The sequence below is a fragment of the Panthera pardus genome, unplaced genomic scaffold (genome assembly GCF_024362965.1).
Source record: "Panthera pardus isolate Hobbes unplaced genomic scaffold, ASM2436296v1 HiC_scaffold_25, whole genome shotgun sequence".
NCBI classification, from domain to species: domain Eukaryota; kingdom Metazoa; phylum Chordata; class Mammalia; order Carnivora; family Felidae; genus Panthera; species Panthera pardus.
In genome coordinates this window covers 25616353-25631042 of record NW_026526821.1, presented here as the reverse complement: position 1 = coordinate 25631042, position 14690 = coordinate 25616353, and the positions used below count along the sequence as shown (strand labels likewise).

Below are 14690 nucleotides of genomic sequence, written 5' to 3'. Positions count from 1 at the left end.
TCAGTTGGTTGAGCGCCCAACTCCTGATTTCAGCTCAGGTCATGATCTCACACGGTTGTGAGATCAAACCCCACGTCAGGTTCTGTGCTGTGTGTGGAGCCTGCTTAAGATTCTCTCCCTCCCTCTACCTGAGCTCTTCCCCCACTTGCACACTCTCTCTCAAAAAATAAAATTAATTAATTAGTTAAAGGGAGCCTGGGTAGCTCAGTCGGTTGGGTGTCCAACTCTTGTTTTTGGCTTATGTCATGATCTCACGGTTCATGAGATTGAGCCCCATGCCATCAGCGCAGAGCCTCTCCTCTCTCTGCCCCTCCCCCCACTTGCATGCACTCTCTCTCAAAAGAAATAAACATTAAAAAAATTAAAAATATCTATTAAAAAAACAATAATGTAAACACTTAGAAGAGTCATAAGAAAGGGACAAGGGTGCGAAACCACATTACAGAACATTCCATGGCACTGAGCACAGTATCATCCAATCACCATCTGGACTGAAAATCACTTCTTAGTTTTCAGATAGGGACTTCAGCATCTTGAGATGGCAAAACATGAAAATTAAATCTAAATGCCTCTTCTATGGGTCCTAATGAAATCTAGCTCAGTAGGGGTCATCTTACCACTTGGAGGAAAATGGACCTGGATCACCTAGTCACACAGATGCTGGAGTTTGAGAAACTTGAGACTGAGATCATAAACTTCATAACCACCAAGAGATGATGGTACAAAATGCTATCTGTACATATTTGTGGTGAACTCTAAAGGGGTTCAAAATAGTGCAAATGACACCAAAACAGCAGGGTCTTCTTCTTCAGCTAGTGGACGCAGACATGCTTATATGTCTCTTAATATCAATTCTCTGTGCATAGAATACCCACTTGGTTTCATTCTAAGGTCTTTTCTGATCTTTGTAAACTCACCCTCATACACACACAAGACTAAGAGACTATGTCTGAAATCTGTCCATTGAATGGGCAAGGGAGAGATTTCTCCTAGAGCTGTGCACTAACCAGAGATCCCTCCAGCTGGCTGTGGCTAAAACAACCCAGCCTGGCCATTGTTTCTTTCAACTCATATCACATTTTCTCTCTTTATTTCAGAACTGACAAGTGCATGGAATGTTCCTCCAGGACTAACCTCAAATCCTCTAACCAATGCCAAGGTTAAAGTACTTAAATTGGTAAGAGAGAAATACCAATATTTTCCTCTTGCACAAAGGCCTACTGTGCACTTCAATCTTCACAGGAATGAAGGTGGCCAATAGGCCTCAGCCTCAGTCTGTTCCAGGCCGCCCTACTGACTCCAACTAATCTCCCCACTCTCCCCTAGGCAGATTCATTGCCTACTTTAGTCACAAGTCCTAACACTGAGATACTCTTGGTTATATATAATCAAATAATCTATCCACCGTCCCCATGAGGACTCTCATACTTTTCTGAATATGCCTCAAACATTTCTTTGGAAACATCTCCACCATACATGCCCGATTCATCCACACTGTCACCTTCTGTGTGCTAGAGCCTCTCATTCTTTGTCATCCTGACTCAAATTTCCCCCTTCTTCCCATCGATCTAACCCTAAACCCAGAGAAATTTTCAAGGAGGACTTGCTTCCTAAGAAACAGGTGAAAGAATGGGATTTTTATTTAAATTTGTCACCAGGAAAATGTTAAATTATGAGGGTGGAACTAGGGAAGATATATGAGAGTAAAGAAGTTTAGAATCTCCATCACCCTTAGATACTCCATTCATGATAAACATGCTTATTGAGTACATAATCTAACCAAGGAAAATTCTTCTATTTTGGCTCAAACCTCAGAAGTTAGATATTCAGGTTTTTACTTAACCTCCAAATTTCCCCGAATCTGTGGCCAAATCAATTATTAGAGTACTAAGTGAAGTAAATCAGCATTTGCCTCAGTGTTGGTTTTCCACCTCCTGCTCTTACACTCCATGGCTCTGAGTGGCCTTCGACATACCACTTAGTGTCCCAAAGTCAGTCTTGAGTCAAAGGACTGGATTAGATGAACGTCAACTGTGTTCCAGCTACAAATGATAGCCCAACCAGAACTGGTTTATGCAACAACAATAAAATTATAAGTGGTGAACATCCAGGGATGAGACTAGCTTCAGCAGTGGCCTGATGCAGGGCCTAGACGATGACACCAGAATCTATCTCTTGCCTCTACTATTTCTGGGTGGGCTCTGTTTGGGCTGTACATGGAGGTCTCTACCTACCAGGAGCTTCACTCTCCATTTCTTTCTGGAATAGCTCAAACAATGACCCAGAAATAACCTCTGGGGCTCCCACTAATCTGACTTGTTCCATATCTCCATCCTTGAAGCAAGCACTATGGGCAGGGGGATGGAGTGCACTGGTAGCTCAGTCCGGGCCTGCAGCCAGCTTATGTATTTAAAAGTATATAACTAGTTGTCTCTTATCTCCTCACAGAACGATCTTCAGGCAGCAAACTAACCCAGCACTTGATGCCAGAGAATTTTCCAGAATGAAAGCATTCTAAAACTTCTCTAAGAAATATTGAGCCAAGGACATCCTTATTTATCATTAAGGAGCCACGTAGAATAGTGTTCTGAACATGTCAACTATTCTTTGGAATCTCACCAACAATACCTTGAATTAACAAGCGCAAGAAAAGCAAGAATCCAGGGATTTTTGGTATTCTGTAATCATTTCTTTAATAATTAACCTGTTTTCGTGCAAAAAAAAAATGACTTGTCTTCAATTCATACAAATAGGAATTTCGTCTTATGCTTAGAATTAGTAAAAGAACTACTTACCAGGAACATAAAAGTTAACGGTATGAATGATGAGGCAACAAAACGCAGACTTCATTTATCTAGTGCACTAAGGGACAATCCTGACAATGACTTTTCTTCCTGTATCTCTGCCCTCCCCTCTCCAACTCCAAATGCTTTTTTTGCCTAATGGCCCAACATGAAAATTACACAGGGGCTAGAATCCAACTTCCCCCATCATCACATGCTAAACAGTGAGAGGCACAGTCCAAATGCTAAAAGTTGGATGGCAAAGAGCAAGTAAGAGCCTGGCAATACCACGAACAGGGCAGCAAATGATCTAGGTCCCAGCTCGGTAACTATAGACCATGCCAAGTGGCTGTGAGAGGAAAGCTAAGCCAAGCTCCTTTTAAGGAGACCAATAAGTACAAAGAATGTCAGAAAAGTAAAGAAGAAGGATACTGAGAAACATCACTGTGATCTCTACACCAGGCAAAGACTATGGCTTGTGCTCAGTGTCTGTTCTGGAACCAAAAGAACTCAGATTGTGGACACAAAGACAGATAGGGGAAGCAGGGCCAGATTCAGGACTCACCTCACAGCAAGGAGCAGCACCCCATAAAATAAGGGCCAAATCACATTATTACCTTCAGCCTTTTGCCCAAACCTTAGGTCTTGATTTCTCCCCAGGCCATACTTCCCACAGTCAATCCCATCTCGGTAAATGGCAATATGATCCACTCAGGTTCCCTAGTCAGACATGTGGAATCATTTTTGATTCCTCTCTTTCACCAACAGACCAAGTCCTATGGATTCTGCCTCAAGAACACCTCTCATCTGTTTGCTTCTACCACCATCCTGGTCCAAGTCATCATCATCATCTTTCACCAGGGCAACTGGTCTCCCTGCTTCAGCCCTTGCCACCCACAATCCATTCCCCAACTGGCAGCCAGGGTGCTCTTTATAAAACAAGAATGAAATTATAAGATAGTGAATATCTTTATAAAACACACGCTCCCTACTTAAAAACCTTTCAACCACTGGTGAGTATATGGAGAAATCGTAACCCTAATGCATTACAAGTAGGAATGGTTCAATCTCTATGGAAAACAGGTTGGCTGTTCCTTAAAAAGTTAAACATAAAATTTACATATACTCAGTAATTCCACTCCTAGGAATATGTCCAAAAGAAATGAAAACAGGTATTCAAACAAATGTTGTACACGACTGTTCATGGCACCACTGTTCACAATGGCCAAAACATCTGAACAACTCAACATTTTTTTTTTTTTTTTTTAACATTTACTTTTGAGACAGAGAGAGACAGAGCATGAATGGGGGAGGGTCAGAGAGAGAGAGGGAGACACAGAATCTGAAACAGGCTCCAGGCTCTGTCAGCACAGAGCCCGACATGGGGCTCGAACTCACGAGCCGTGAGATCATGACCTGAGCCGAAGTCGGACGCTTAACCGACTGAGCCACCCAGGCGCCCCTCAACATTTTAGATGTTCAAATGTTCATCTATAGATGAATGGATAAACAAATGTGGTATGTATACACATACACACACTCACACGCAGATGCATGCACACACAAAGGAATATGCTTCAGTCATAAAAAGGAATGAAGTATTCATACATGCTACAATGTGGATCAACCTTGAAAAGATTATGTTCAGTGAACAAAGCCAGGCACAAAACATCATATATTGTACAATTCAGTATATGTGAAATATTTAAAGTAGGTAAATCCACAGAAACAGAATGTAAAATGGTAGTTACCAGGAAGGCAGGGAGTGGCTGAGGAGCATAACTGCCTAACGGATATGGGGTTTTATTTTGGAGTGATGGAAATATTTTGGAACTAGACAGAGGTTGCACAAAACTGTGAATGTACTAAATGCCACACCTCCATCTGAAACAAAGACTTCTAGAGATGCCTAGGTGGCTCAGGTGGTGGGGTGCTGGACTCTTGATTTCAGCTCAGGGCACAATCTCGTGAGCTCTGTGCGGAAAGCACAGAGCCTGTTTGGGATTCTCCCTCTCTCCCGCTCTCTCTGCCCCTCACCCACTCGGGCATCTGCGTGCTGCGCTCATGCGCATGCTCGCTCTCTCTCTCTCTCTCTCTCTCTCTCTGAAAATAAACATTAAAAAAAATAAAATAGAACAGAGACTTCTAAACAGAAACTAAACAAAACAGGGACTTCCAGAGAAGATGGCAGAGTGGGAGAACCCTAAGCTTACCTCATCCCACAGATACAACTAGGTAACACCCACATCAATGTAAATAACCCAGAAAATGACCCAAAGACTTGGAAGAATGACTCTCCACAACTAAATGCAGAGAAGAGGTCACAATGAGGAGGGTAGGAAGGGAAGAGAAATGGTGGAGAGATAAATGGACCTGCAGGACTGTCCATGGGAGGGAGGGATGACAAAGGCGTGGGTGCTGAGAGGGGAGAGAAACAGACCCTCACACCAGGCATCCCAGGCACGGGGAATCCACACAGGGAGACTGGGAAGACAAATCCCAATAATATTTGGCTATGAAAACCAGAGGGGCTGAATTTCACGAGTTCTTACCAGCAGAGGAGTTTAAGACCTAGAACTATAAAAATCAGCAGGCTCAGCTCTAGGAGAGCTGGGAGGTCATACAAAACAAAAACCTTCCCAGCCACAATAGCAACTAACCACCCAGATGCTGGTTTCTAATACCATTCTCTATAAAAGTAATCAGGACCCCTTGGAGAAATGGCTAACTTCTAGAGACTAGAAAGGACTAGAAAGAAAATATAAAAGATGACTCCGGAGCATCTTATTAATTACTGAAAGTAAGAAAGTGCTCAAGAAAACCACAATGATGGGAGTATGTCAAAGGGTTACAGGGGCAACTGGAAGAGCTGCCAAGATGAAACAATGGGACCGACAAAATAAAGTGGTACTGGATTATAACCCAAAGTACAAAATGAATATCCAGCAGTCTATACCGATAAAAATAAATTTAGTAAATAAATGGGGGGAGAAGAGACAATCTCCTCTGCAGAAAATCCCTAACTGGTTTACATAGCTATTTCACCCTCATGGAGGTGGAGCAGAGCTTCCCACTAGTTAAGTTTCAGCTGCACAGTGACATTTGTCCCAAGAGCACAGTGTGGAAAGGGAGGAGAGCAATTTTGCAATGAAGAAACCTGACAAACACTACCTCAAGCCAGGTGATCAAGGTTAACATGAACAGTGTTAAGTCATATTAACAGTATGTACACTTATGATGTGACGAGAACGGTACTTTATCTCTGTAGTCTTCCTCCCCCAAACATGTAACTACAGTCTAATCATGAGAAAAGCATGTGACAAACCAACTGAGGAGCACTCTATAAAGCATCTGACCAGTTCTCCTCAAAACTGTCAAGGTCATCAGTAATAAGTCAAGTATGAAAAATGGTCACAATTATGAATATACTAAAAACCAATGAACCGTATACTTTAAAATGGTGAAATTAATGGGATGTGAATTACATCTCAATAAAAAAGGGAGAAAGGGAGGAAATCAGCCAAAGTGGTTATGGTAATATTAGACAATGTAGATTTTAAAGCAAAAAATATTACCAGGGAGGGGTGTCTAGCTGGCTCAGTCAGGGCAGCGTGCAGCTCCTGACCTTGGGATTGTGAGTTTGAGCCCCACACTGCGTGTAGAGATTAGGTAAGATTAAAATCTTAAAAAAAAAAAAAAAATTACCAAGGATAAAGAAGATCATTTCATAATGATAAAGGAGTCAATTAATCAAAGGAACATAAAAATCCTTGATGTTTATTCACCTATTGATAGAGCTTCAAAATATATGAGGCAAAAAATGATAGAATTACAAGGGGAAAAGAGAGAAATACATAATTATTTTCAAAAATGTCAATACCTTCTCCACAGTTGATAGAAGAACTGGATAGAAGCAAGCAAGGATATTATAGACTTGAATAACAACCTAAACTGACTGACATTTATAGAACTCTACACCCAACAACAGAATATTCTTCTCCAGTGTACAATGAACATTTACCAAGACAGATAATCTTCTGAGCTATTAAATAAATCTCAATAAATTCAAATGATTAAAGACAAAGTATATTCTCTGACCACAATGGAATTAAATTACATATCAGCAACATAAAGATCTCAGGAAAACCCCCAAATATGTGGAAATGAAACTTATTCTTTTTTTTTTTTTTTAACGTTTATTTATTTTTGACAGAGAGAGAGACAGAGCATGAGCGGGGGAAGAGCAGAGAGAGAGGGAGACACAGAATCTGAAGCAGGCTCCAGGCTCTGAGCTGTCACCGCAGAGCCCAACATGGGGCTCAAACCCATGAACTGTGAGATCATGACCTGAGCCAAAGTCAAACACTTAACTGACCGAGCCACCCAGGCACCCTGTAAATGAACCTTATTCTAAATAACCCATGGGTCAAAGAAGAAATCAAAAGGGAAATTGGAAAGTATTTTGAAATTAATGGAAATAAAAATATAACATGTCAAAATACATGGAAGAAATTCCATGGTAGCTTGGGAATAAGGGATCACTGGAGAGACGGACCACAAAGAAATAGGAGAAAATTTCAGAGGTGATGGATATACTCTCTTGATTTAGGGATGGTTTCATGGGTGTATACGTTAAAACTTATCAAATTGTACCCTTTCAGGGGCTCCTGGGTGGCTCAGTCGGTTAAACGTCCAACTTCAGCTCAGGTCATGATCTCACAGTTTGTGAGTTTGAGTCATGCATCAGGCTCTCTGCTGTCAGCACAGAGTCCTCTTCAGATCCTCTGTCTCCCTCTCTCTCTGCCCCTCACCTGCTCATACGTGCATGCATGCACACACACACTCTCTCAAAAATAAACACACTAAAAAAATTGTACACATTCAACATGTGCATATCAGTTGTATGTTAATTATACCTATCTCAATAAAACTATCAATAGTGTTATATGCAAACATTGTGTAAAAACAAAGAGACACTAATCACTGTATATACAGAGACTATTTCTGAAAAGACTTAATAGGAAATGAAAAAAATGCTTTTAGGAGTGCTGACAATACTGACTCCATCTTTGGCCCCTAGCTTGTTCCTGTCTGCGTGATGACCTCCCTGAAGGCTGCATGTTCCCAGGCCCCTTAGAGGTTAATCTATGCCTGGACTGGAACGTGACAAGGCTGGTTCTGGTCTTCCCTAAAATTGTTTATATAACTAGTAGAGATAACACAGTTTCTTCCCCCACTTTCTGGCACACAGGTGGCACCACGAGGTCTGTTAAGTGTCAGACACTTTGACCTCATCACGATGCCTTCTGCACAAACCCTCGCTCTATAAAATCTGTGGGCTAAAGTCCAGGCTTTGCAGAGAATAGCCATGCGATACCTAGACTGTCACCTGCCCAATCCCATCAGTAAGTTACCCTGAATAAAACTTGGTGTTAACTGTATAGAGTGGCCTGCATCACTTTCCAGTGTCAAAATGCCTTCTCAGTTTGGAAGATACTTTAGTGTCCCTCCTCTACCTTCTGACAGTGCTGGCCTTCATAAAAGGGAACTAGATTAGGAGAAAGTGACAGGAGGGAAGCTGACCAATTATAGATACCTATTGTATTGTTTGAATTACTTATCGTATGTATATTTTACTTCTTCATATGTCAAATTTCAAATTTCAAAACTTTTTAAAAAGTGCCTTTTGAATAAAGAACTGAGGTGAAGAGCCATAACAAATGTTTTCCTCCATAAATGGACCTTACGAGCAGAAACCAATCTTCCTGGGCGGAACCAGCATCTGAGGAAGAGTTCCCAAAGGCTGTCACACAGGTGAGTGGAAAGGGTCTAAATGAGATCATGGCCAGACATGCAATAAAAGCCTCAACATACCCTAATATACAGTCTTTTTTAAAAGCAAAATCTTCCAATGATCATTCCCATGTAGTAAGTACTCACTATTTCATAGGCAGTGCTAAACTCTTCACAAGTTATAATCTCATTGAACTTCATTTGAGATAAGCATTTTTTAGCTTTACATCACATGAGAAAACCAAGGCACAGAAGAATAAGGGGCACCTGGGTGGCTCAGTTGGTTGAGCAACTGACTCTTGATTCAGCTAGGTCATGATCTCACAATTTCAGGATTTGAGCCCTGTGTCGGGCTCTGCATGCTGATTGCACGTGGAACCTGCTTGGGATTCTCTCTTTCCCTTTTTCTCTCTCTGCCCCTTCCCTGCTCTCTCTCAAAATAAAAAAATAAACTTAAAAAAAAAAAAAAAAAAGAATAACTACTCAAGTTACTTTGACTGACTCCAATATTCTATGTTAACATCTTTTAGGTTTTTTTTTCATGATACCCACAGAATGACATAATGTTGGTAGTGAATGGTCCAAGAATGACTGCTCAGTGCCTACTAATAGATAATGACATTTCAAAAACTCCAAGTAATAACTGACCCAGTAATCAAAAATCCCAACAAACCAAAGCCCTGGACTAGATGGCTTCATAGGCGAATTCTACCAAACATTTGAAGAAGAGTTAATACCTATTCTTCTCAAACCATTCCAAAACAGAAAAGGAAGGAAAACATCCAAATTCATTCTATGAGGCCAGCATTATTACTTTGAAACCAAAACCAGATAAAAACACCATTAAAAAAGAGAACTACAGAGGTGCCTGGGCGGCTCAGTTGGTTAAGTATCCAACTTCGGCTCAGGTTGTGATCTCACGGTTCCTGAGTTCGAGCCCTGTGTTGGGCTCTGTGCTGACAGCTCAGAGCCTGGAGCCTGCTTCAGATTCTGTGTCTCCCTCTCTCTGCTCCTCCCCTGCTCGTGTTCTCTTTCTCTCTCAAAGAATAAACATTAAAAAAATTAAAAAAAAAAAAAAAAAAAAAAAAAAGAACTATAGGCCAATATCCCTGATGAATACAGATGCAAAAATTCTCAACAAAATACCAGCAAACTGAATTCAACAATACCTGAAGCAAATCATCCATCACAATCAAGTGGAATTTATTCCTGGGCTGCCAGGATGACTGACTATTTGCAAATCAATCAATATGACACATCAGATCAATCAGAGAAAGGTTAAGAACCATGTAATCCTTTCAATAGATGTAGAAAAAGCATTTGACAAAGTACATTACACAAAGCATTAAAGCATTAACAAAGTAGGTTTAGAGGGAACATACCTCAACATAATAAAGGCCATATATGAAAAACCCACAGCTAATATCATCCTTAATGGGGAAAAACTGAGAGCTTTTCCCCTGAAGTCAGGAATTAGACAAGGATATCTATTTTTGCCACTTTTATTCAACATACTTCTGGAAGTCCTAGCCACAGCAAACAGACAACAAGAAGAAATAAAGGTATCTACATCAGTAGGAAATAAAACTCTCACTATTTGCAGATGACATGATACTCTATATAGAAAACCCCAAAGATTCCACCAAAAAACTGCTAGAACTGATGAACGCATTCAGTAAAGTTGCAAGATACAAAATCAACACACAGAAATCTGTTGCATTTCTATACACCAATAACAAAGCAGAGAAATTAAGGAATCAATCCCATTTACAAATGCACCAGAACAATATAAGATACCTAGAAATAAACCTAACCAAAGAGGTGAAAGACCTATACTCTGAAAACTGTAAAACACTGATGAAAGAAACTGAATGACACAAAGAAATGGAAAGACATTCCATGTTCATGGCTTGGAAGAACAAAGATTGTTAAATGTCTCTACTACCCTAAGCACTCTATACATAAGCAATCCCTATCAAAACACCAACAGTGGCACAAAAACAGACACTCAGATCAATAGAACAGAACAGAGAACCCAGAAATGGACCCAGAAACATACGGCCAACTAATCTTTGACAAAGCAGGAAAGAATATCCAATGGAATAAAGACAGTCTCTTCAGCAAATGGTGCTGGGAAAACTGGACAGCGACATGCAGAAAAAGGACCCTGGACCACTTTCTTACACCATACACAAAAATAAACTCAAAATAGATGAAAGACCTAAACCTAAGACAGAAGTCATCAAAATCCTCAAGGAGAAAGCAGGCAAAAACCTCTTTGACTTCTGCTGCAGCAACTTCTTAACACATCTCCAGAGGCAAGGAAAACCAAAGCAAAAACAAACTATTGGGACCTCATCAAAATAAAAAGCTTCTTCACAGCGTAGGAAACAATCAGCAAAACTAAAACGCAACTGACAGAATGGGAGAAGATATTTGCAAACGATATATCAGATAAAGGGTTAGTATCCAAAATCTATAAAGAACTTATCAAACTCAATACCCAAAACACTAATAATCCAGTGAAGAAATGGGCAAAAGACATGAATAGACACTTCTCCAAAGAAGACATCCAGATAGCCAACTGATGCATGAAAACATGCTCAATATCACTCATCATCAGGGAAATACAAATCAAAACCACAATGAAATACCACCTCACACCTGTCAGAATGGCTAACATTAGCAACTCAGGCAACAACAGATGTTGGCGAGGATGCGGAGAAAGAGGATCTCTTTTGCATTGTTGGTGGGAATGCAAACTGGGGCAGCCATTCTGGAAAACAGTATGGAGGTTCCTCAAAAAATTAAAAATAGAACTACCCTACAACCCAGCAATTGCACTATTAGGTATTTATCCAAGGGATACAGGTATGCTGTTTCCAAGGGAAACATGCACCCCAATGTTTATAGCAGCACTATCAACGCCAGCCAAAGCATGGAAAGAGCCCAAATGTCCATCAACGGATGAACGGATAAAGATGTGGTATATACATACAATGGAGTATTACTCGGCAATCAAAAAGAATGAAATCTTGCAATTCACAACTACGTGGATAGAACTGGAGGGTATTACGCTAAGCGAAATTAGAGAAAGACAAATATGACTTCACTTATGTGAGGACTTTAAGATACAAAACAGATGAACAGAAGGGAAGCAAAAATAATATAAAAACAGGGAGGGGGACAAAACATAAGAGACTCTTAAATATAGAGTACAAACAGAGGGTTGCTGGAGGGGTTGTGGGAGCAGGAATAGGCTAAATGGGTAAGAGGCTTAAGGAATCTATTCCTGAAATCATCGTTGCACCATGTGCTAATTAACTTGGATGTAAATTATAAAAAAATTATACAAAGTAAACTCTAAAAGAAAAAAAAAATTCAAAAGGCAAAAAAACACCAACATCGTTTTTTTTTTACGGAGCTAAAACAAACACTCCTAAAATTTGCAGGGAACCACCAACCAACCCAAATAGCCAAAGCAACCTTGAAAAAGAAAACAAAGCTGGAGGCATCACAATTCTGGGCTTCAAGTTATATTACAAAGCCGTAGTAATCAAAACAGTACAGTACTGGCACAAAAATAGACATATAGATCAACAGAACTGAATAGGAAATCCAGAAATGAACCCACAACTACACAACTATATGGTCAATTAATCTTTGACAAAGCAGGAAGAACGTCCAATGGGAAAAAAGACAGTGTCTTCAACAAATGGTGCTGGGAAAGCTGGACAGCAGCATGCAAAAGAATGAAACTGGACCACTTTCTTACATCACACACAAATATAAATTTAAAATGGATGATGGAGCGCCTTGGTGGCTCAGTTGGTTAAGCATCTGACTTTGGCTCAAGTCATGATCTCATGGTTTGTGTATTTGAGCCCCAGGTCAGGCTCTGTGCTGTGCTTTTTTTAATGGATGAAAAGACCTAAATGTGAGGTTCAAAACCATAAAAATCCTAAAAGAGAACACAGGCAGTCTTCTTTGACATCATCTGTAGCAACTTCTTTCTAGATACAACTCCTGAAGCAAGGGAAACAAAATCAAAAATAAACTATTGGGGCTACATCAAAATAAAAAGCCTCTGCATAGCAAAGAAAACAATCAACAAAACTAAAAGGCAATCTAGAGAATCAAAGAAGGTATTTGCAAATGACATACACATAAAGGGTTAGTATCCAAAATACATAAAGAATTTATAAAACTCAACACCCAAAAAAACAAATAATCCAATTAAAAAATGGGTAGAAGACATGAATAGACATTTTTCCAAAGAAGACATACAGATGACCAATGGACACAAGATGTTCATCAGCACTTATCATCAGAGAAATGCAAATCAAAACTATAATGAAATGTCACCTCACGACTGTCAGAATGGCTAAAATCAAGACACAGGTGTTGGTAAAGATGTGGAAAAAAAGGAACACTCATGTACTGTTGGTGGGAATACAAACTGGTGCAGCCACTGTGGACAACAGTATGGAGGTTCCTCAGAGAGTTAAAAACAGGGGCGCCTGGGTGGCTTAGTTGGTTAATCATCTGACTCTTGATTTCAGCTCAGGTCGTGATCTCACAGTTCATGAGATCGAGCCCCACATCGGGCTCCATGTTCACAGCACAGAGCCTGTTTAGGATTCTCTCTCTCCCTCTCTCTCTGCCTCTCTTCCACTTGTGCTCTCTCTCAAAATAAATAAACTTTTAAAAAAAGGGTTAAAAATATAACTACCTGAGCATGGTGGCTCAGTTGGTTAAGCGTCCAACTTCAGATCAGGTCATGATCTCATGGTTCAGGAGTCTGAGCCCTGCATCAGGCTCCATGCTGGCAGTGTGGAGCCTGCTTGGGATTCTTGCTCTCTCCTCTCTTTCTGCCCCTCCCCTGCTCGTGCTTTCTCTCTCAAAATAAATAAATAAAAACTTTAAAAAAGCATAACTACCTTATGATCCAGCAATTATACTACTAGGTATTTACCCAAAGAATACAAGAACAGTAATTCAAATGTCCAATACAAACAAACACTGTATGATTTCATTCATAGGCAGAATTTAAGGAACAAAACAAGTAAAGGGAATAAAATAAGAGAGAGACATATCAAAAAAAAAAAAAAAAAAGACTCTTAATTATAGAGAACTGATGGCTACCAGAGGGGAAGCAGTAGGGGGATGGATTAAATAGGTGATGGAGATTAAGGAGTACACTTGTGATGAACACAGAACAATGTATGTAAGTGTTGATTCATTATATTGTACACCTGAAACTAACATATTAGTTCTATATAACAGTTAACTAAACGGAATTAAAACAAAAACATAAAATAACATAAAAACAAAAAGAAATAAATAATAAAATAATAAAATAAAATCATACTATAAAAAATCAGAAAACAAAAACAACCCAAGTGATGCCAGACCTAAGGGCAAAGAATGAACTGACAGGCAGAAAAAAAAGGTCCATGAGGGAAATCCTCAGGTAAAATATGACAATAAAGTAAGGACATAGGCACTGAGTCAATTCATTAAACCGAAATATTAGAAAGATCTAGAGCAGTTTTTCCTGAAGAGTTCCCTCCATCTTCCCCTCCTTCAGTCTCTAACTCCTAGGGTCCAGGGTACAAAATCAGAGAGGTTAGCAGTATCCGCAGCAAGAACTGGGTTGGAAAACACTTAACACAGAACAGACTGTAGGGAAAATCCCAGAAACACTAACCAAGACAAAAGTGAAGTAAAAGAAGAGAGACAAAGGAACCACTTTACTTGCGGTAAATTTAATGACTATAAGAGCTGTTCACATAACAGCAAAGAGACACATTTTCCATTTGACATGAAGTTGCTTCACCACTTGCAGCTTGTCTCCAGAGCGTCATTACCTCTTTCTTTAGTGACCAGTCCTATCTCCCTTCCTGTCAGGAAGGACAGCCCATGTCAACTCTAAGGCCATCTACTCAGGTCAGCAATATGCTGAGGAGTCCTTCAGGGTGGTCCTGCAGAGAACATGTCCTTTAAGTGTCTGAGAGCTGGTGGACGTAATCTGAAAGAAAATCAGTCAGGAGAAGACAAAGTAAGCAGGACTGCACTTGAGAGACTTAATGCGGAGCCTCCAGAGGAGAGGCC

At 40.1% G+C, this 14690-nt stretch overlaps 2 protein-coding genes across 7 annotated transcripts in view; one reads left to right on the top strand and one right to left on the bottom strand.

Moving 5' to 3' along the window:
* The window catches only part of LOC109272557 (vomeromodulin-like), a 286851-nt gene extending 283928 nt beyond the window's left edge, over positions 1-2923 (top strand). Inside the window, exons 13-14 of one of the 4 annotated variants that reach the window (XM_019458784.2) lie at positions 1098-1177; positions 2449-2923. In XM_019458784.2, coding sequence (XP_019314329.2) covers positions 1098-1177; positions 2449-2472 — 104 coding nt within the window. In that variant the 3' untranslated portion in view covers positions 2473-2923. The remainder of the gene's footprint in view (positions 1-1097; positions 1178-2448) is intronic. The other 3 variants (XM_053890342.1, XM_019458782.2, XM_019458783.2) reach the window with 3 other exon arrangements.
* CDK5RAP1 (CDK5 regulatory subunit associated protein 1) overlaps positions 1-14690 on the bottom strand; it is an 81563-nt gene that overhangs the window by 30858 nt on the left and 36015 nt on the right. For 2 of the 3 annotated variants that reach the window (XM_019458779.2, XM_019458781.2), the window contains exon 14: positions 14329-14607. In XM_019458779.2, the coding sequence (XP_019314324.2) occupies positions 14527-14607 (81 nt within the window). In that variant the 3' untranslated portion in view covers positions 14329-14526. Of the gene's footprint in view, positions 1-14328; positions 14608-14690 lie in introns of those variants that run through there. The other variant, XR_002082511.2, reaches the window with a different exon arrangement.